This window comes from Pungitius pungitius, chromosome 2 (genome assembly GCF_949316345.1).
Source record: "Pungitius pungitius chromosome 2, fPunPun2.1, whole genome shotgun sequence".
Taxonomy (NCBI): Eukaryota; Metazoa; Chordata; class Actinopteri; order Perciformes; family Gasterosteidae; genus Pungitius; species Pungitius pungitius.
Genome location: NC_084901.1, coordinates 11,165,567 through 11,186,588, shown reverse-complemented (window position 1 = coordinate 11,186,588; position 21,022 = coordinate 11,165,567). Strand labels below are relative to the sequence as shown.

Genomic DNA, 21,022 nt, shown 5'->3' with positions numbered 1-21,022 from the left:
ATCTAAGCAAACCGTGCTGTGTTGATGATCTCGGCCATTACGCCACCATAGGATCGGCTTTTTGTTTGAGATTTAAGGCGTAATGAGGGAAACTGCTAATGAAACAGGAAGGGGTAGTGAATGCAAAGAATTTGTCTCTGGTAAAGTTCACGGACCATCATGAGGTGGATTATACTGTAGTTCACCTGGGTCCGCCTGCACAAACCGCTGAGTTTTGAGCCTCAGTCGAAGCAACAAAAACATCAACCAAAATGGTACTCACTCTCTCCTGTGGTAGTGCTGATGGCTTTGGGACAGGTGATGTATGTCAGTCCACCACCACGTGAGAGATTTATAAACACCATCTTGATAACAGTTACATGGTGTCAAAAAAACGGACATTGGGGTCAGATTGAAGAAGCCTTTCAACCCCAATGAGAGGAGAAGGAGAGACCTTTTGATCAATCTAGTTTACGTGATTACTGAAATGTTATTGACACAAATCTGCCGTAGAGTTAAATGTAGTCCGACAGAGTTTCTACCCGACCCTCTGCTGGAAGAGAAGAGGAAGGAAGCATTTTAGCTTTTAGCCCTTTTACCAACCGCCCTTTTCATGGCGAATACTTCCACTTTCCCTTAAGAACCTCGCTCAACAATAACAAGACTATTTTGTTTAGCCGTGAGGCATCATGATGGACTAGTTGGTTAATTAGGATGCATGTTTAATATCAAATAAGGCATAAATACACATAGTAAATAGAATTTGATTGTTTATCTTTGCTTGTCCGGTAGTGGTAAATCAAACAGTACGTACTGCCCAAGTACTGTTTGATTTACCAACAAAACACTAGGGCACTAAGATGATATTTTCCATCACAGCCTGCTCTTCAGAGCCCAACGGCTCCAGTACGCCACTTTCGTCAGCTGCCACAGCCCAAAAGGTCACATGTGAGTGATAAACATCGTCCACGCTTGTCAACAGGCGGCCCTTTAACACCAGTGCACGCGTACACCGTCACAGATAGGCCTGCTGGTACCAGCCATCCTCTCTGCTGTCTGGCACCACTTCATTCCCCAGAGAACGCTTTCACGAGATCCTGGCTGCCTACTGCACTCGTGTTATCAAGGCTCGCACGAGAGCGGGCGTCGTGTTCGGAGAACAGGGGGCAACAGGGAAACAGAGAGCTGCACTTATCGGGGTTCCCCAAAGCAATTCCTCCGTCTAAAAATAGCTGCAGCTCTGTCGACTTGGACGAGAGGATGAAAAACGCCCCTCAAATGGGGAGAGAGGCAGTTGCGGCAAACACTTATCCCTTTGCCACCGATCGGGTCTTGTCGGCGTGCCGTGAATGAGACCGAAGCTCACAGGAATAGCCCGGACCAATGAAAGTGATGGGCACCTAAATCACACGCCACACTTTCCTTATCTCTGACCCAGATGTTAGGAAGGAGGCGAGGGGAGGGAAGGGACCAGCACCGCCCTGGGAGACGGCTGGATCTCTCTGCAGTGTGTTCATGGCAGTGTCATCGGGGCGCTGCCAGAAAAAATAAAGAGAGAGGAGAAAAAGACGACTCAATGCTACACTAATCCGGCTGTGAATGAGAGCGGCTCACTGCAGCAGTTCTTTTATGCTATGTCGATTCCACCGAGGGGGTGTGGGGGGCGGTGGAATAAACACAATGCTGAGCCGGCAACTAGCACAACCTCGCCGCTCGGCTAGCACTGCGGATTAGCTCACTTTGTGTCTGTTAACCCATTTAAGCCTACCAGCCACTAGGGCTGCAGAGTGGGCAGAGGACTGGTCAGGTGATGTAACGCCCCCTCTGTCCGCCATAACGGACATCCTCAGCTATCCCACCTACGGCGTTAGAAGGCGACTTTAACTGTATGCCTTTGGCACACACACACACACACACACACACACACACACACACACACACATACTACACGCTGTTTTTCCCCCCCCCTGCACACCAGCACACGCACAGTATGGCCCCCATCTGGCCACTGGACTGCAAGTGTCACTCCATGTATAATGTTACAATATGCTGAAGCAAATCTGCTAGATGTGTCGAGTTCCCAGTCATGGTTGCATGCTTAAGGACCTCTCGTGTTTGTTGTGACTCAAACGTTCTCAATACTTTTGGTTTCTCATACTGTTATTGACGGCCTGTGGACTCCTTAACCGGCCCCGGGCATACGCTGTGCCAGTCTGTGACAGTCTACAGGGAGGACAGTATACTTACCATCATGTGTTATGTTATTATTAAACTAAACACACCCTGAGTCACATTCTGCTTCCATTGATGATAAACGTTTCTATGTTGGATATTTTCTATATCAAGTATTTCCACTTTGTTTTATTATAAACAAATTAAATGTGCAGATAAACCAAAAAACAAACACAAGCTGTCAACCTCCTACTGACAAAATAACAGAAATGTATCCAAAATGCAGATTTTATGTAGCCAAGTATTTCTATGTATAAACTAACCCTTTAAACTGAAGCTCTAGAACTACCCACACAGCAACACAACATTTTATGCAAGGTCCATTACATGTGACGGACCAAATCCACCATTTAGTGACCTTGTACTTTTCCCCACAATGATAGAGGCTCTGAGTATAGAAAAAAAGCAGAATTAGTTCTTATTATTTTTACACTGTTGTGCTACCATCTTCCCAAACAGCGACTACAGTATAGCTGCGGAAAATATTAATACGCCTCCTCCAATAAATAGATAATGACCCCGCTGGAGAAACGCACAGCTTCTTCTCATTAAACCAAAATGTCTGACTCCACACTGTGCATGCGCCATGCCGGCATTTTTATCCGACCCCTTTATACGAAATGGGGCTCAATGTCCTCCAATGTAAAGCCTTACTGCGGAGCGATGCATGGCAACATCGGCCTGACGGCCCTTTGCCAGGGTGATGCCAAGGGGGAGCGGGGTCTGAGGGGAAAGGACGATGACGACACCGAGCGGAACGCAGCTTACAGGATGCTGTTTCCTTTGTCCTCCACCATGTGTCCTCCTCTTATGTTTCCTTTCCTTCTTTCTGTGGGAAAATGCCCTTTTTCTCTCGTGTTCCGTCCTTCCTCCTTTTGCTCACATCCACTGTCTCTCACATCACTTTTCCTTTTACATTGTACTCACAATGCATTTGGTTACTTCTTTCCTTAAGTAGTTCATATGTTGCAACCTCCATCCCTCTCTCCCTCTCTCCTCCATTCCTTCCTCGGCATTCTCTTCCTTCTTACTGTTTTTTTCCCTCTCTCCCTTGTGCACCTGTTCCTCTTTTATCATCTTTCTCTTCCTTACACCAATTTCTTTCTTTACCTTGCCGCCCCCCACCAACTTCACCTTTTTTCCAAGTAACCCATGCTCCTCCCACCTCTCCCTGTATCTTTCCCCAGTCAATCCTCCATCTGTCCTCCCTGGCCTTGAAGGTAAGCCATTCAGTCAGCCATCAGGATGATGTATCCAAGCAACAGCAAGCATCCCGCCCACAGAGTATCAGGATGGACAAAATTTTACTTTTAGATGAAGAGGACGGAGATTGTTATTAGAAGGCGAGGAAGGGATGAGGAAAGGTAATAACCATCAGAGGGAAGGAGCCTTTTTTAACAGTGCACTGCAACAAAGGAATTGGCTTTTCTGTGTGTCTTTGATAATACATTCGTATCAGTATGGACCTGCCAAAGGATCTGTTAGCTTGTTTGGCCACTTGACAAATGTTTAAAAACTTTACAGAAATCAATGGGATTTTATTTATTTATTTTATGCCCTCACAATGTAGCACAAGAGTACGAAACGAGACTAATCTTCGTGGCCACTCATAAATTGAGTGACTAAGTTCCCACAGAAACCTCATTGTGCATCTATCGCTCATGTCTCAAGGACAGCGGTAGAGAATCCACCAATCGGATTTTCCAAAGAAAGGGCTGTTTAAACAACATAACATTCAGCTTAGACACGAGCAAATCTTGAACTACTTCTGCAGACAAAGATGCATTTTGCATCCAACATCACGTGGAAAACAACAGCTGTGCAACTTTGCTCATCGTTTCTAAGGCTGGGCCTGATCCTCCCTCCATGGCAGCACCTTTATTGATGCAAAGCAGGGGGGTAAAGTAGGGAAGGGACAGACAGGGGGTTGGTTTCAGATGTTTTGTTGTTATCTGAGATGGACAGGAAGGACTGAGCTGATCTATGCACCTTTGGCAACGTCCTTGCCTGAGGAAATGCCCCTTGGCGAGAGCTCAAGCTCACTGGGACTCTTTCTCTTATCTCTTTCTGTGTGGGTTCAGTTTGGTGAACATTTTCAACATTCTTTTGGCCTCTGCCCAAAAAAATCTTTAGTAAAGAAAATCACCAGTGTATCATTTTTGTTTAGTTTTTCTATTTTTTTTTTAATCTTGTGATTCTGTATTTCAATATTTTTCATGTCCTTCGTACTGGCGTTTAATGGATGAATGAGAATATAGAAAATATTCATTGAACAAGCCCGAATTCCCATTCTTACCCTGCAACACAGTCTGTGTCTTGTTACTGGAACTGCAGGTGCCCTGCTCAAGGGCACTTGAACAATCCGAGGGTGGGGCCTCGTCCCTCTGTAACTTCTAGGCTACCTACAAGATGTCAGATTACTATAAATAATGGTGGTCCTGATGTAAGGGCTCATGGATGCAGATGGTACTGGTTAAGGAAATGATGAGGACAGGTCGGAGCAGCTTGAACCGAGTGGTACATTGGCTGCAGGCGGACTCCGCCCCCCTCTACCGGTGGATCAGCTGCTTTACAAAGGCTTGGAAATGACGGCTTTTGCTGGCTTTATCGCTCCAAATGTTCTATGTTAAATGTTCCATTTTAAACATTGAAATAGAATTTTTTGAGCCAATACATTAGTAACAACAGGGCAACTACTCACATTTGTTTTCATCCATCTTAGAAAAATAGCAAAAAATCAAAGATACATTTAAATTACTCTTTCTATTACTATTTATTTAAACCAGGTTTTTTTTTAGCATAACAGAGAATGGCTCCTAGCATAGCATTATTAAAAGTAAATCTTATATTTCAATGCCTTTCCAGTGTCAACATTTATTATTAGCTGCTACAGCAGCATGAACAAAGGGGAAAGACGCCCAAGACTCTTTTTATCAATCTAGTGAGCACGAGTTTATCAGATGGGGGCGAAATTTCCACAAAGAAAAGCAATTCCAAACATATTTAAATAAATCGGATTTAAAATCCCAAACCATCTTTGTCTCTCTCTCTGACACACACACATCCAAGTACTTCTATGTTCACTTAGATATTGCTTTATCCTAACCATCCAGAGGAAATACCTTACCTACATACCGTACCTAATCTGAACCCGCCTTGAACCTGAAATGTCTGTAAGTGCCTGAACCCTCAAACAGGTCTTGAAAAGGTGAGGACCGGACAAAATGTCCTCAATCTGAAGGTCGACAATAGATGTGCGTCCTCCTGAAGATGAATGTACAAGACATAGCAATGGTTTTATTCCACAATCTAGGCAGCTTCAATCCCCAAATTCCCTTTATGTGTCTAATTTCTATATCCACCTCTTGTTGTTGCTGATGTTATTTAAAAAATTTTTTTTTTAAATCTTTGACTAGATGATAGGCGGGCTTTCGGCACATTTTCATAATGGAGATAACTAATCAGTAATGATAATACAACACCAGTAAATACATGATATGAATAACACATGCAAAAATACAGTTGTGATCGACAGTGACCGCCCCAAGATGTCATTTGTTTTTATTCTGTGTTATGTTACATTGACCATAAACTTACAGGAAGTTATAGTTGCCATGGAAATACAATAGATATAATCACATACTCAGATTGGAAAAAGGGTAGCTGTGTATGAGTGAGGGGGGGGGGGGGGCAGTGTGCACAAGCTGAGGACAGTCTCTTGTGTGAGACGTCAAGTCACGAGTTGAGGGATAAAACCAACTTTGTGTAAATTTAAAATCAGCATTGAACTAAAGCTACAAGCTGAAGCAAATAAACAGAAACCCACATACAAAAGAGGAATAAATAAAATGTATTATTGTACAGACAACAACAACAACAACAACAGACAGCAGAGCTGTTTATTTCCACTCGGAATTTTGGTACATGAGAGCGAGAGAGGGACGAATGTGCCCACGTAGAGGAGTGGTCTCTCTCCCTTACTCTCCTTCTCTCTGCTGTGGCAGGAATAAGCATCCGGAAAACCTACTGTTGATTTACTATGTCGATGCTTTGGGGGAGGGGGGGAGGGAGAGGAGGGGAGGGGGGGGGGTGGGGGGGTGGGATGGTGAGCTCTGGAGTCGCAGTCACACTTGTTGCTAAGGCTTCTTATGGCACGTCCCCTCGGAAACACCACAGTGACTACAGCCGCCCCCCGACATATGGACTTATTCCAGGTTATTGCCATCACCATTGAGCTCACCTTGAGACTCCGCATGCGCCAAACCGCACCCTCCCACACCGCTGCCTCCCACCACTCATTTACCCCCTCCCAGGTCCGACTCTAGAAGGCACTGGTATATACTTATTTCTCCACATTCTGATATCTGGATTCTCCTTTTAAGATGAGGCAATGAGGATACACAAAAATACTCGTACAGATACACACGGGCCAGCCGGGTAACTTACGGGGGGGGGGGGGGTACGGTGGGCTCCCAACGTTGCTACCAGTCTTTCTTTATACCTGTGTTAGCATTACAGAGTTATCAAAGCTCAACAGTCTGCTGACGGCGGAGGCAATCGGATGTGTAAACGTCAACAAGGCTAACATCAGGACACAATATCAATGTTCAGATATGGTCCCCAAGTGTTTAGGAGCATTTTCAATTGCCTGAATTAGTGGTCAGTTAATTGCATCTTTGGTGGGACATGTTGGCGCTGTGCTGCCTTCTTTGTGGATCGATGCTGAAAACACACAGCTCCCTTTAACCTTGTACCTTTAAATGGGGTCTGTTCACCATTATTTCCCAGTCTTTAAAACAGCAAATTATTTTTTCTTAAGAGGAAGGCAACAGATTAGAACCAGTGTACAATTTGTGTGAAATTTCCAAAAGCATCTTTATTTTTGCAACTACGTAACGAGTAACAGCGACAATTTGAGGCCTCTTTGATCAATTTGCGACGGGAACCAAATTGTGTACCCCACTAATCCGTTTTTTTTGTGTTTGTTTTCTTGCTAATGTCCATGTGTATCTACAGAGCAGTGGACAGAAAGACACACAAGGTTGAAAAGACTGGCTTGTGCACAGAGCGCGGGAGTGTCTGCATCGCGCTGAAACGCCACGCGCCGTCCCGCCGGCTATTTACACAGTGAACGGGGTCGTCTCCTACTCTACACACCGAGTTTGGCTGGTACTCGCGTACATTTGGAATGGTTAACTGTGGTGATAGTAGTAGTTAGAAAAAGTCTATCTCCTCCCACCAGTAGCTTACTAAAGTGTCTATACTAGTTCTCCTGGTAAACGTCGGAGGCACAAAAGCACTGAAAGCGGTCATCGTTGCTCTGAATTGGTGTTTGCCGTAAAGTGGCTGCAGGCAGAAGCTGAGAGGAGTTTTTACATGACTTTAGATCAGCTCCTCGTTGCATCTTTTAGGTTCTGTCTATGTGGTAGCACAACATAACCCGGGAAATTAAAACTCGTTTTGAAGAAACAGTTTTTATTTAATGAATTTAACTGAATTTATTTTGGGAAATACACATACTCACTTAGTTGAGTTTAAGTTTAAAATGTTTTCCCACTAAAACCACTTGTTCCCAGTCTTGTGCCCGGTTGAGCAGCTGCTAGTTGCATCGAACATATAAGGGTCGATCTTCTCATCTAACTCCAAGCAAGAAAGTGTATGTCTTATTGTATTCCTTTAATAAGTCATAAAGTCTAACAAGGTCGATTTCAGAAAACCTTGCTGACTGATTAAAACGTACCAACTCCCTTTATCTGAAACGAGGGCAGTGGTCACTGAGGCTCATGAAAAATCACCCCCAAATGTTTTTTTGACTGTCTGAGCAGAGATCTAAAACAATTTTGTCATTGTATAAACCATGCTAAGAACACCGATGTGACATTTCCAGTGCATTTGTGCCCTAAGTCAAACTACTGTACATAACGCTAACGTCATAACCACGCTCCTTAGTCTATACATGCTACCTCCAGTCTACAACGACGCCGACTTCGGTCTTTCAACATTGATTTAGTATCCCAAAGGAGAAGGTTTGATATACAGCAGAAACTATAGCCTCTGTACCTTTTAACAATGTCCCTTGTGTCATTTGTCTTCCACGTCCGTTTCTACACGTGGAAACCCCGCCTCATATTAAAGTTTCCAATAATAAAAAAATAAAAGTCACATCGATTGGACCCATTTGTTTTTCGCTCCCTTATCACTGCCTTTTGTCCAGAGTAGACCCCGCTTCACAAAAGACATAACCAGCAGAGGAGCAAAACGTTAAAAAAGAGCATTCAAAGGTACACTTCTCTTTAAATCTGTGTTGCCATATGAGCTGTGGTACTTGTCTCCATGTTAAACACTTCCCTGTGGTTTGAAATGTGAATCACATGGTAGTTTTAAAAAAAACAGCTAAAACTAATTGCAATGGCTGCTGTCTTTACCTCTTACATCAAGGCAAATCAACAAGCTCAAAAGAAATCACGACAAAATCCCCACTCCAACTACTTCTCCTTAAAGCCGCTCCTCTTCGCTTTTGAAATCCGCGGATCTCCACAGAGTTTTGGAATGGGCTGCTTAAAAATAACATGTTTTTTTTTTTTTAAAGTTTCTTTGTGTGAGGGAGTCTCCACTTCTCTGGACGTGTGTAGCTGGATTTAACAAAGACAGACAAGAAGAGTGTCCGAGTCACTTATTGTGAGAGGTCAAAGTTCACATCTCGAGGTTGTGATGCCTAATGTTCATGGTGTATATTGAGTTTTTTCATGATTGCGAGTGTGTCTGTGTATAAGAGTGTGTGAGACGGCATCACTGTCTCTCTCCTCGGGGTATGGCTGCTACTTGAAGACATAGTTGATCAGGACCTGAAGGAGGATGAGGAAAACGATGATGATGTAGTCACGCTGCTGGAGGAAAGAACTGCCCTCCACCCGGCCGGCCGCACGGCTCCGCAGCACGCTGATGTTCCTGCAAGCACACAGTGGTCATGTGTAGATGCTTAAACGGCTGCCGCCATATGCCGCCCAAAGGGACAATGTGACAGATGCCCTTCTCACCTGTTAATGTCCTCCTGCGTCTTCTTAATGGATTCAATGGCACTTTGAAGTTCACTGAGGTCGGCCCCCTTTTTCCTCAGCCGACTGTTATGCTTGCTTTTGTGTCCTGTGTCAAAGTGTGTTCATTAAGACTTCTGCCTACAATACATGCATACAATTACAATACAATACATACATTACAATTACAATTTGACATAACTCAGGGAAATGTGACCCAAGACTATACATTAAGTACATTAATGAATTGACAACTATTTTGCCTAGGTTTATACGACAATAATGTGTAATATTAAAATCAATCAAATATTGCGGCGTGCAATAAGCATCAGCATATTGATGGATGGGTTAACAAATAAAAACTGCAAACAGTTTTCATTGTCACACTCGCATCTCTAGGGTAATTATGTGCAATGTCTCCTGACAGCATCTAACATCAGACCTAACCCTAACCCTATTATAATGAAAATATTCAGGGCCTTTGTATTTAAATTAATAGAATTGTCTCTTTGGCCTTTTTGAGGGGGGGGGAAATTGAATTCAAAGCAAAGTTCTATTATTTTTATTTTTTAACATTGATGATAATAAGTATGATATATAACCAAGTGCCTACAGGATCCTCCACCATCACCACCCCAAGAAACCCCTACCACCACCAGAATGTGCAGTTTACTTACTCAGTTTCAGCCTACTACTAGCAGTCATTTGGCCTTCTGCAGATTGGTTAGAAGGTGAAAGCTTTATCGCTGTCTAGGTAACATGTGACTAGTATTTTAACAGCTGTTATACGTGTACAAAAACATGAAAATATAGCACAGCTGTTACCTAGACATTTTACTGCCTCTGTGGCGGTTTTGTTCTGGCATGAATCATTATATGGCCTCTGTAATATTTAGACAATATGCTGTGGGTCTGTATGACCAATTATTGATTTTTAAAACAGTTAGTTAGACTCAAATTAGCGTGTGTGTGTGTGTTTGTGTGTGTGTAAATGAGCAGGACTTACGTTCACTGCCAGATGAGTCCTGACGGTCAGGTTCAGGTGAGGAGCAGCCACTCTCTCGGCTCTTAGACTTGTCACTCTTGTGTTTCCTCTTTGGCACCGTCACCTACACACATGCACAGATCGCACACGCACATAGACACACACAAAAGGGGAAAGAGGTCAAACCAATATAGGCCACCGCTACAGCTAAATGAGAAATATAAAAACACAGCATCTCTACAAGCAAAAACTCTCAAGAATACAATATGAACATAATAATATTATGATGCAAGAACCCCCCCAAACAAACACATTCATAAACATGCTGGTCGGTGTTGGCGTGTAGAAGGCATGCAGGTACATCGCCATTCATGTCCATTTGAAACCAGGACACATAACAGGCGTCCACAAAGAACCAGACATGCCAAGAGGGGGCTCATTGAAGTGATCCAACGGGATCAAGCTCATTCGCAAATAATGCTTTATTTAATGTGTCTTTATTAAGCAAAACCGGTTTCAAATTTAAAGATTGGTAGGACAAAAACATTTCATTTTTTTTACTGACAATATCAAGATCAAGTGAGCCAGGAATTTATTCAAAAAAGCAGATGGTAAAATGAAAAAAAATAACTTGTGCTCCATTTATTTGTAGATTTTTTTTTTTTGCTTAGGAAAACAAGCCTAGAAAAACTGATTAAAGAAAACTTTTTTGATCAAACTAGAACCACTTGAATTGTATTTGTCTCTTATGTATGACTTCTGTACTTGGTACCTCAAAAGCTAAAGCGGTGAGCAGACGTGAGCAAAGCATGGGCCTTTGGCAGGCAGTTACACTGATCAAACGCTCTCACAGCAGCTGCACAGACAGCCTCCGGCGCCTGAACACATCATGAGTGTGGAACCGCTCAGCAGAAGTCGACACTGAGCGAACACAGTGTGCAAAAAAGACAAAATGAAAAACAGGTGATGGATGGAGAGCATGTGGCGAGCACCGTGAAGCGGCCAGGGTCGGTCGGGTCAGGTGGTGTAATGGATTTTCTCTCTTTTAGACTTTGTATGGGAGAAAAATAAATAAGTGAAAAGTCAATAAAGATGATTTCAACGTATATTTGACCAGGTTCAGTAAATGATATTCACCTAAGTGCAGCATCCTAACAAACACCACGAAAGGCATTAAAAGTGCCTACTGAGTGGAGGCTATTACAATCACTGCACCTTTCCTTTTCTTGACTGAAAAGGAAAGAACAGCTGCTCATCCACTTACTTTAGCATGCACTTTGACATGACCTTCCCTCCCATACAAAGCGAACACCAGGTGCCAGGTGGTAGGAAAAGCAAAGACAGGTAAAAAAGAAAGAAACGGTGGCAACAGCGGCGATGGCAGCACAGCGATGATGACACAAAGAAAGGAAGCGACAATGAAAACGGTGCACCGCGTGCTGCGTGGGAGGTGGCGAGCTGCTTTCTGTAAGTTTTCTTAAATAAATGGCGGTTTTTGATCGGGACGACCTACCTGGCACTTGCAATTGTCCCTCCGCGGCCCCTGGTTACTCAGACTAATAAGACTGCCAGAACGTACCATAGGGGTGCGGTGTCGGACCTTGGTCTGGATACAGCCGTCTTTCTCGAACTGGATCAGGTCGTTGAGCGGATCCCATGGCCTTGTGCTGGGGAGGGACGGAGAGACACAGAGGGTGAGATGAGGGGAAATTGAGGAAGACAAAAACAGTGGGTGAGGCATGGTGGAGAAAAGACGACAAAGGCAAGGAATTACAATGGTAATCACCCAGGCCAGTTGACAGTTTGACAGACAGCAGCTATGCAGTTATGTCAAATCAACACTTGGTGGCGCCCTGTCACACTGGATGAGTCCACATTGAAGATGAAATTGCAAATGGCCTTGTAACAGAAATCTGAAAAAAGTGTATAAGGGGCTATTTCTCTAATTCTAATAAAATATAAATATTTATAAAATAAATCTTATTTTTCTTTCAAATATTTGACCAAAAACAGCAACAGCAAGGATCAGTGTTCATCTGTTATCCATCTCGTTATTATACAGAAGTTAAAGCATTTGGATGTCCAGGATTCAATTTTTAATCAATATCCCAACGTCTTTATTATTTAACGAGGGGCGATGATGGCCCATGGTGTGGTAGTGGTGGGCGGTTTGAATCCCAGTTGCTCCATGTCCCCCTGAGCAAGACACCCATTTAATGCAATGCAAGTCGCTTTGGATAAAAGCGTCAGCTAAATAATGTGTAATAATATAAACCTTTGTCATGTTGAATATGTTTAATCATTTTAAGTATAGCCTGACCAATTCTGGTTAGTACTGGAGCCATTCTCCTTGCTCATATTGCTAAGCTCCTCCAAATGCATTTAATAATAGTATGCTGTAGTGCTGAGGTAAAGGCACTAGAAATGGAAAAGCCTTTGTTAGATCCCATGACCATACTCTAACCCGATTAAAACCCACTAGAGGATCCACTCACTCTGCATATCTGTAATGCCACTCTCCTGTGACAGGGTCTTGCTCAAACAGGGCCGGGTTCCACTCCTCGCACTTGGCTTTCCGTTCTCGGGCAGACTTCCGCTGAACTTCCTCCAGTATAAACTTCTCATTGGTGGCCTCGGTCTGGTCCTTGTTGTTGATGGCCCGCGTCACGTGCTGCCACAGTCTAGGGATTCGGAGGGAGCAGAGTCATGAAGTTTATCTGCTCTAACAGGAGAGAAGAAGACTATCAAAAACAACCTGAAAAATATCTCAAAATGCTAAAAGGGCGACTTAAGGGCAGTTAATTTGGCCACAGAAACAACATTGAGAGCCAACGATTCGAAAGGCTACGCTCTCGTGTTGCAGGATCTGCTGACGGTCAAAAGTCCACCTTTCTGATTCCAGGTCTCCTTGCTCCTCTGGTGGGACGGTGCAGCGCGTCAGTCGACTCTGCCTCAGCTCTGACGTCGGGTTCCAGAAGGTATCCACCGTCCCTGTCTTCTTGTCGTTGATGAAGATCTCACTGTCCTGTGGTGGGTTTGTGAGGGGGGGTGGTCAAAAAGCTCTATTTACTTGCTTGAATCAGAGCGCAAACTAAAGAAAGACTGCAGATCACAAAAGGGGCCAGCATATAAACGGCATGCTTGATCATTGCATGTAACATGTATGTACACTCGGGTTCATCTAACAATAAGCAGTCGTGTGGAAAATGTGTCTCACCCAGTGTCCTTCTAGTGTGGCCAACACTTCCTTCCCCAGCTTGATCTTTCCACAGACTTGATTGACGCAGTCACTGCTGCCCAGAAACGGCTGGAGGAAAGAGAGGAGAGCAGCAGGAGGGGAGACCAAGGTGGGGGGGGGCAAAAGCAGGAACACAGGACAGAAAAACAAAAAGAAAAAAAGGTGTTGACAGTGAAGGATAGGAGAGGAAAGAGGACATGGGGTTTAAAGAGGGGAGATATTTAAATACGTTCCCATTGAAATACAAAAGAAATGTGGCTGATGGAGCTTTAGTCATGGAAAACCGGCTTTAAAAAAAGATTTATCCCCAGTTTAACAAAAAAAGATTCAAATTAAAAATGAACTTCCAATATGGCTTACTGATAAAGTACATCAACTGAATGGTTCAAACTGGTGAAACAGAGATACCAATCAATATCTGTATTAGAAAAGGAAATTGATTCCCTGTTAACTTTCTCTGATGTGTACCTGTCGCTAGTTTGCGATGGTACAATGCAATTGATGGGATGATTGGTGGAGGGGGGGGGGGGGGCGTTTGTGAGGGTTTGGAGAAGGAGTGGCATGGTGGAGTTGGCGTGGTGGGGGAAGACATTCAGAAAAATCATGTAAGAAACTGTTTTTTTTATTTACACTCCTTTAGGTGCTGTATCTAGAAAGGCTTTGAGGAGTTCTCTCTTAAAGGGACAGAAGTGTATTGGTATAGTCAGTGTAGTACTCAACTCCAACTACAGTAGGAGGAGTTTGGAGAAAGTAATGTATTAGCTATAAACCACTCTAAATGTCCAACTCTACTAAAAAAACAAACAGTTATCTCCTCTTTAATAAGAATGTTTCTATTAAACACAGCCATACCTTTAGTTTGAACTCAAGCTGAGCACTGTAGCCCGTTTTCTCGCATGCAATGGTGATCTGACCGCCCAGCTCCAAAGTCATGGTGCCGTACAGGATGCCTACCCGATGAAAAAGCACCAACAGGAATCTCATTCAGCACCGATAGATGGGAAACTGATAGACGCTCAAAGCCAGGCAACATGTTCTAGGTAGATATACAGCTTTCAAAATGAGCAAAGCAACATTACAGTAACAAAGCACTACTGGACTGAGATTGTGTTGTGAGAACTGTCAGGTTGCACTGACCTTTACAGTGAGCATAGGGCATGTTCATCACATAGTCCTCTCCTCTGTTGAGGAAAGTCAGCCGAGCCTCCCCGTCCAATATGGCCGACAGGGAGTTTCCTGCAATGTGAAGAACAGAAGTCAGTTCACAGATGTGCTGGCAGATAATGAAGCAGCAGCATGAGTATTGTTGTTATTTAAGGTGACTAGGTATTTTAGTTGTGTGAAGGTACCATAGAACTTGGACTTGGCGAGGATGCTGCCACTGAGACAGAATCCGTCCTTCCTGTTGCTGACGTAGAAAGCTGACACTGGAGGGTGATGCGAAACCTGAAAAAAATAGCACACTGATGTTGTGAGACTGAACGCTGCAAATATAAAGATACAAGGTAACTAATTTGAATTTAAACCAGCCAAAACCATGACTGTTAGCCGTAGATTTATTTGATTTTTTTACTCATCCCACCGCCCCTACTATACAAGTTATTTGATCAGATTGCTAGTAGTACCTATAGCTAGTACTACTGTAGTACACTACAGTAGTACGGCAGTTGTTACCTGTTCTCCTATGTAGAAGGTCTTGCTATTGGTCGCCCGATGAAGCCACATGCAGCGGTACGTCTCTCCAATAATGGGGTTATAAGGCTTCTTCAACCCCTGCGGATTCAAAGCAAACATTAAATATGCTTATAGCACATTATACATAAACCTGAGCATGTCAACTCTATGGAAGCCCAGTACCACCAATGTGAATGTACAAAAATAATTTATTTTGGACACACAGTATTATATCTTCAATAATGTGACTGTTCGAGGGTTGCCGGCACTCCGCTGCACGTTGGGCCGAACACCTTCAAACTGTTACATTATTGGATGATAACGTACAGTCTCTCGTACCTTATTGCTTAAATATGTCATTATTTTGAGAAAGTTACTCATTATTTTTAAATACGAAGCCAATATTATTTTGGGACAGTCACTATTTTAACATACATCGTCATTATTTTGAGATACCAATTATTTTATTATTTCAAAAAAGGTTTGAATGTATTATAACTCATAGGATCATTTTTGTTGTTTATCTTATGTTTTTCCTCAACAATTGGAAATTGGTTTCCATAATACTTTATGGAGCATACGAAGTGGGTGGAGTGTGTTTATTTTTCTGACCTTAGGCTTCTTGTAAAATCCAGAGATGTACCACTTCACCACCTTCTTCATCCGGTTGTAAGCGTTCTCTTCAATTGCGGCCCTGAGAATCAAACAGAGTCCGGACTGAGACTGATCCTCCTGCTACTCTGCACTATAGTATCTTTTACCCTTTCCTCCGTCAGCACGACACATTCAATGAAGGGTCTGTGAGACACATTTCTGTCAGTCTGTTGACAGGGTGGTTAAGGGCAAATAGAAATCTGTTAACGGTATGGTTTGAGATTTTTCTGGCCAGACATGAATGTATTCATTCATTCATTTATTCATTCAAGCTAGAAGACAGGTATTTCTATCACCCCCATTCCTTTGATAAGACTTTAAACGCAGAAAAGGGAAAGGGCTTACTCTGAGAGGAAGTCTGCGTGGTAATAGTAGTCAGACAGTTTGTCCAGAAAGGACCTTGGCTCCAGGATGAAGGTGGGGAGCACCACCTTAGAGAGATCCATGCCAGGCCGCACCTGCTTCAGCAGAGTCCAGATAAGAGATTTATTCTCCTCTGATACCGTCTCTGTCTGGGCAGCCTCGCCAGCCTGGCGAAGGAGACACATATAAGGATTAAAGGTTTATGTATTTTACTACTGCAGACATCTCAAAGCGAGTGGAACGGGTCAAGCTTCATGCAACTGCTTGTGCAAAGGGTTTGCACAATGATTTAATTAGCTCTGCAATATAAACATTAGTCTTTGGGTTCAGTACGTTTCAAGCTGTCAAACTCCCCATTAGTCTAGTGTGGTCACCTACCCCCGGACGAAAAAGCCAAACAGACCAAGGCCGGTCCATGTTACAGCTTTACAATTAGCCCAGGAAAAAGAAAATGCTAATTTCACCTCATTACGCAGTAACTACTAAACTAGTGATGAAGATGCCCTTATGAGATTGTGTGTGTTCTGTGTGCTGCCGCAAAATGTAAAGATTATTAAAGGCCTTGCATGAAAACTTTGTGCTCTACCTCTCCAAGTTCCTCATGGGACTGTTCCAGGTACGGGGTTTCCCGCAGAAGCTCGTTAGGGTCCAGGTCGATGTAGGAGTCCTCCTGGCGCTCTGACGTGTCGCTGTCACTCTCCTCACTCTTTTCCAGGCCTTCTGGGTCGGACTCCTCGTGGTCCTGTTCACCCTCCCTGTCCGACTTGTCCGAGTAGAGGTCAGGGTCTTTCAGGTGGTCGCTGTCATTGAACCTGCAGGAAAGGTCAGATTGGGTGTAAAGATGTTTACGAGATATAATGTTACATTTGAATATAAAAGCCAAAGTGGAAGAGCGTAGCCTTGTTTTTGTTTTGTACTGACTGAAAACCATGGATGTTGTGGGCTCTGAGGAGGCTGTAGAAATTAATAGAGTGCTCTCCACCAGTGGCTACTGTGCTCATGTCCTCTTTCCCCTCGCGGATCATGGTCCTCTTCAGCAGGCTGGAACACTTGAGGGCTAGCTCTAAGGCGTCCATCCAACATCGACCTTTGAAAGACATTCAGAGACACCAGCATATCAATGTTGCGCGGCGTATCGGTACTTAAAATTTACTTTGGTACCGTAGGTTAAAAACAATATCGCACATTTTTAGTATACATCATTTATTGGATTGTGACAATCGTACAGCATATATGTTCAGGCTTTCCACTTCATTGTACAACTTTTAATATTGAGCATAAAGCATTTGGACAAATGTTTTTGAAAAATAAGTTTGTCTCTTCTACAAACAATCTCCCTTGATACTCCTGGTTTTGAGATAAGCAACGTCTTATCTTAATACATAGATTAAAACAGTAGGCAAACCAGAAGGGGCTGACGTTTGTTCAGAAATGGAAGCACGCTTATCGGATGGAAACTTTAATTATGTATTTTTCATAATATAATGCATACAACTTAATAAAACGTATGATATTAAAAATGTTAAGAGTATTTGGAGACTGCTTGACTACACCAGCACCACGGATAGAGATCAAGACAGTGACAGACAGGATTGGATGTTTCAGCACCATGGACAGGGAGCACAAGGCTGGATTCAAATTATCCAAAAAACTAACACCAAACGTCAAATCTTGAAAACGTCATCGGGTCAAGGAAGGACGGTTCGGAGAATTCATGAGGATTTAGGTAAAGGAAAAACCACGGCGTTTATGGAATCTGACTCCACTTGCACTAAGCTACGTAGTTAGTTGTGACGACACATACAATTTCTCCAAAAATGGACAACAAAGAAGCACATCTTAGATACCTTTGTCTATGTGTTATTGTTCTCGTGAAAGCCCAAACGATCACTTTTTAATATTGCCACCACAAAGAATTGTGGGACGAAATAATCTAAAAAAAATCAAAAAAGGAGCTACGGTAGGGAAGCATTGAAGCTCCTTTCCTTAGCATTGGAACAGCTGCTATGGTGGCCACTTACACTACTTCTGGGTTAAGAACCTTTCAACCAAGCAAATTTGACAATTCAAATCGAGCCTTACGGAAGGATTTATTTTCAGCACCATGGACAGAGGTTCAGGAGAGGGCTCGTGTGGATGTTTCATCACCACGGATAGAGGTCCAGACACCATGGACAGAAAGCGAATAACCTGTGTGCTCTTTTGCACAGAGCCACATTGTGATCTGGGTCATATGGTAATCAACATGGTGCATCGATGTTTATAATCTTGTGGAGCCAAAGATGATCGTCTACATCTGAGGTTGACTAGCAACACTTGGTTTTTGCCCACCCCCACCTCCCTGTTTTAGCATCTTCCAACTAAATATTCCTGCTCAAAAAAGACTCAAAAGACTTTTGAGTAGGCTTGGCACATTACCTGTACCAAAGTGTTTGCAAACATTAAATATCCTGTTTTGATGATCTTTACGCCGGTGTAAAGTGAGACAGTTACTGTTCTGAACCACAGTAATATTGATTTATGTAGGCTCATACCAAAAGTAAATGGATTTTTGTTTATCTTTCAATGTAAGTTTCTGCAACACACCCAGACAAATAGCGGTAGTTTGATTGGCAACATGTCTCTCACCGTCAGACTCTGAGGCAGCACGGAAAATGAGGTGGCTGCTGGGTAGCGGCTGAGTGATGGAGCCGACTCCTTCCCCTTTAGGACCCTGACAGAAACAAAGAAAGGGAGGGAATACATCAACTTTCGGCCTGGGGTTCAGGTAGTTGTTGACTGTTATCTCAGTGTCTTCACCTTTGAGGCAGTTTGATTTGGGATGTAATTGTTTCACCTTTTTTTTCTCAGTTTGGCAATGTTTGCATGTGAAAACAAATGAAATGTCCACTCTGCATTGTGTCGTTATGATAATGTGCTATGAGAGGTGAACAAGAGCTGAATGAATGAAGTGTTTATTCTAAAATTGCGGGAGATGACTCAGAGAGCAGGAGCGCTGTAATCTAAAAACACAGATTGCCCATTGTGATTCAAGCATTCTCTCTGAGCGGACACACGGGGAAATGGCAAGACGAGGTCAGCGATGAATACCAAATCAGTTGGAGTACAGCCGAGCTGATAACACAGGAACAAATAAACGTGCAGCGACAAACATGCTAATTTCTGGCAGAATGTATCATTTTCTCTGTCTGTCTGCAAATTAAAGCAAAAACGAGCTCTCAATTATACAGCTAACATCCAACATCTGTTTAACTATTTATGTTTGTAAATCCAGTAGACAAAGGATTGTTGTTCTTAATGAAAGACCTTTCCCCCAGATATCTTTGTGTTCATTTCATTATGTTCATAGCTTAGGAGCAACATGGGCTTCATTCCATCCTGTATAACAAATCCAGTATTGTGCCAGGGTTGCTTTCCCCTGATCAGTGCATCATTGATCATAGAGATAACAGGACGCATTTTTCCATTGTAGTGTAAAGATGAATTAGGTCATCTATTTCAGATTTAAAGGAAGAGTACAATAATAAACCTTGCTGAGAGCTACGTAAGAAGATCGATACCACTGTCATATTTGTGTGGTAAATATGAAGCTACAGACACTACTTGGGAGCGAAACATAAACATATTAAACATATTAACCCTGACAAGATGTCTTTGAATGATATGGCACTAATTAAAACAAAATAAAAAGATGTGGAAATGTATGGGGAATACCGGGGAAATTGGCTCTTATAAAAATCCCTTAAAAAAACGTTATAAAACTAAAAAAATACTGACCTTAACGGCCCAGATGGACTGTTCCAGTGGGTGGAAGAGCTTGAAGCAGAAGCCGTCCTTTTTGGAGGGCCTCTCGATGAGCTCACAAGCGTTGAGCAGCACCGTTCCCACCCACTGCCCATTTTTATGGGTTTTATAGATGAGCAGGACACCCGGTTTCAATACGCACCAAAGCTTTGTCCAGCTCTTCAGAGTGCCACGGATCTGGATCAAAAACATTAGGTCAGGAGCCTCACCTCGCCACTGTGAATCTATAGCCACAGCCTATTGGACAATAAACAAATTTAGGAACGGGAATAATTGATTTTGGGAGGACGTTCCCACCTTTAGCCAGTCGGCCATGACGATGACAGAGGGGTCAGTGATGGTGCTGAGCAGCTCTTTGGTTGCCCTCTTCTTTTCTTCCCTGTAGTTTTTCTTCTGCACCTACACAGGGCAAAAGGAGGGAGACCATGCTGACAACATCAATTCCACACAACTGTGAATATTAATATTCCACAACTGCTTTCTCACCAATCACATTTGGCAGCAAACTATCAGCAATGCTCAACCTTCTGGTCAAATAACAGCTGGTACCTTCTGACTCAAGTGTGAACTTTGCAATTGGTATCCACCTTTAAATGTAATAATTCCTGCCTATCCTATATTGTGTGATACTGGTGCACAATAGGAAAGCAACACCTATCTAATGTAAGTAAGTCATGCACAGTGACTCTTCCTAGGGTATTCTAACACAAATTATGCCTGCCTTTGGGTCCACAGAACTCACTCTAAGCTGATTGAGCTCACTCACCTTGAGGGACTCCTTCTTGGTGAGCTTTCCTCCGGATGCAGACACATCTTTGTCTGAGCCATTGTACAGCTTGGTTTCTGACTGAACACAAGTAGGGGGGTGAGGAGGGAGGATTATTAGCAAGAAATAATAACAAAAAAGCCTGTTTCCCTTTTGCGCCTTTTTGTGTTAAATGACCACTAGATGACAAAGTTTTGCTCCCTCTTATCAGCTAAGCTATTACAACAAATTAAAGAGCAAACAGAGTCTACCTAAAGGAGTACATTAAAATGTTTTCACAACATTGACAAAGA

At 43.0% G+C, this 21,022-nt stretch overlaps 1 protein-coding gene across 9 annotated transcripts in view; it reads right to left on the bottom strand.

The window, feature by feature from the left end:
* Nucleotides 1-5,755: 5,755 nt before the first annotated feature.
* osbpl8 (oxysterol binding protein-like 8) overlaps nucleotides 5,756-21,022 on the bottom strand; it is a 69,417-nt gene continuing 54,150 nt past the window's right edge. For 4 of the 9 annotated variants that reach the window (XM_037461616.2, XM_037461617.2, XM_037461622.2 and 1 more), the window contains 20 exons: nucleotides 20,730-20,810; nucleotides 20,261-20,362; nucleotides 19,937-20,140; nucleotides 18,788-18,872; nucleotides 17,081-17,246; nucleotides 16,746-16,971; nucleotides 16,142-16,326; nucleotides 15,755-15,836; nucleotides 15,143-15,241; nucleotides 14,818-14,914; nucleotides 14,606-14,704; nucleotides 14,321-14,418; nucleotides 13,448-13,537; nucleotides 13,119-13,255; nucleotides 12,726-12,911; nucleotides 11,744-11,897; nucleotides 10,252-10,354; nucleotides 9,923-9,958; nucleotides 9,249-9,354; nucleotides 5,756-9,159 (listed from right to left, as the gene is read on the bottom strand). In XM_037461616.2, coding sequence (XP_037317513.2) covers nucleotides 9,030-9,159; nucleotides 9,249-9,354; nucleotides 9,923-9,958; nucleotides 10,252-10,354; nucleotides 11,744-11,897; nucleotides 12,726-12,911; nucleotides 13,119-13,255; nucleotides 13,448-13,537; nucleotides 14,321-14,418; nucleotides 14,606-14,704; nucleotides 14,818-14,914; nucleotides 15,143-15,241; nucleotides 15,755-15,836; nucleotides 16,142-16,326; nucleotides 16,746-16,971; nucleotides 17,081-17,246; nucleotides 18,788-18,872; nucleotides 19,937-20,140; nucleotides 20,261-20,362; nucleotides 20,730-20,810 — 2,466 coding nt within the window. In that variant the 3' untranslated portion in view covers nucleotides 5,756-9,029. The remainder of the gene's footprint in view (nucleotides 9,160-9,248; nucleotides 9,355-9,922; nucleotides 9,959-10,251; nucleotides 10,355-11,743; nucleotides 11,898-12,725; nucleotides 12,912-13,118; nucleotides 13,256-13,447; nucleotides 13,538-14,320; nucleotides 14,419-14,605; nucleotides 14,705-14,817; nucleotides 14,915-15,142; nucleotides 15,242-15,754; nucleotides 15,837-16,141; nucleotides 16,327-16,745; nucleotides 16,972-17,080; nucleotides 17,247-18,787; nucleotides 18,873-19,936; nucleotides 20,141-20,260; nucleotides 20,363-20,729; nucleotides 20,811-21,022) is intronic. The other 5 variants (XM_037461618.2, XM_037461624.2, XM_037461621.2 and 2 more) reach the window with 3 other exon arrangements.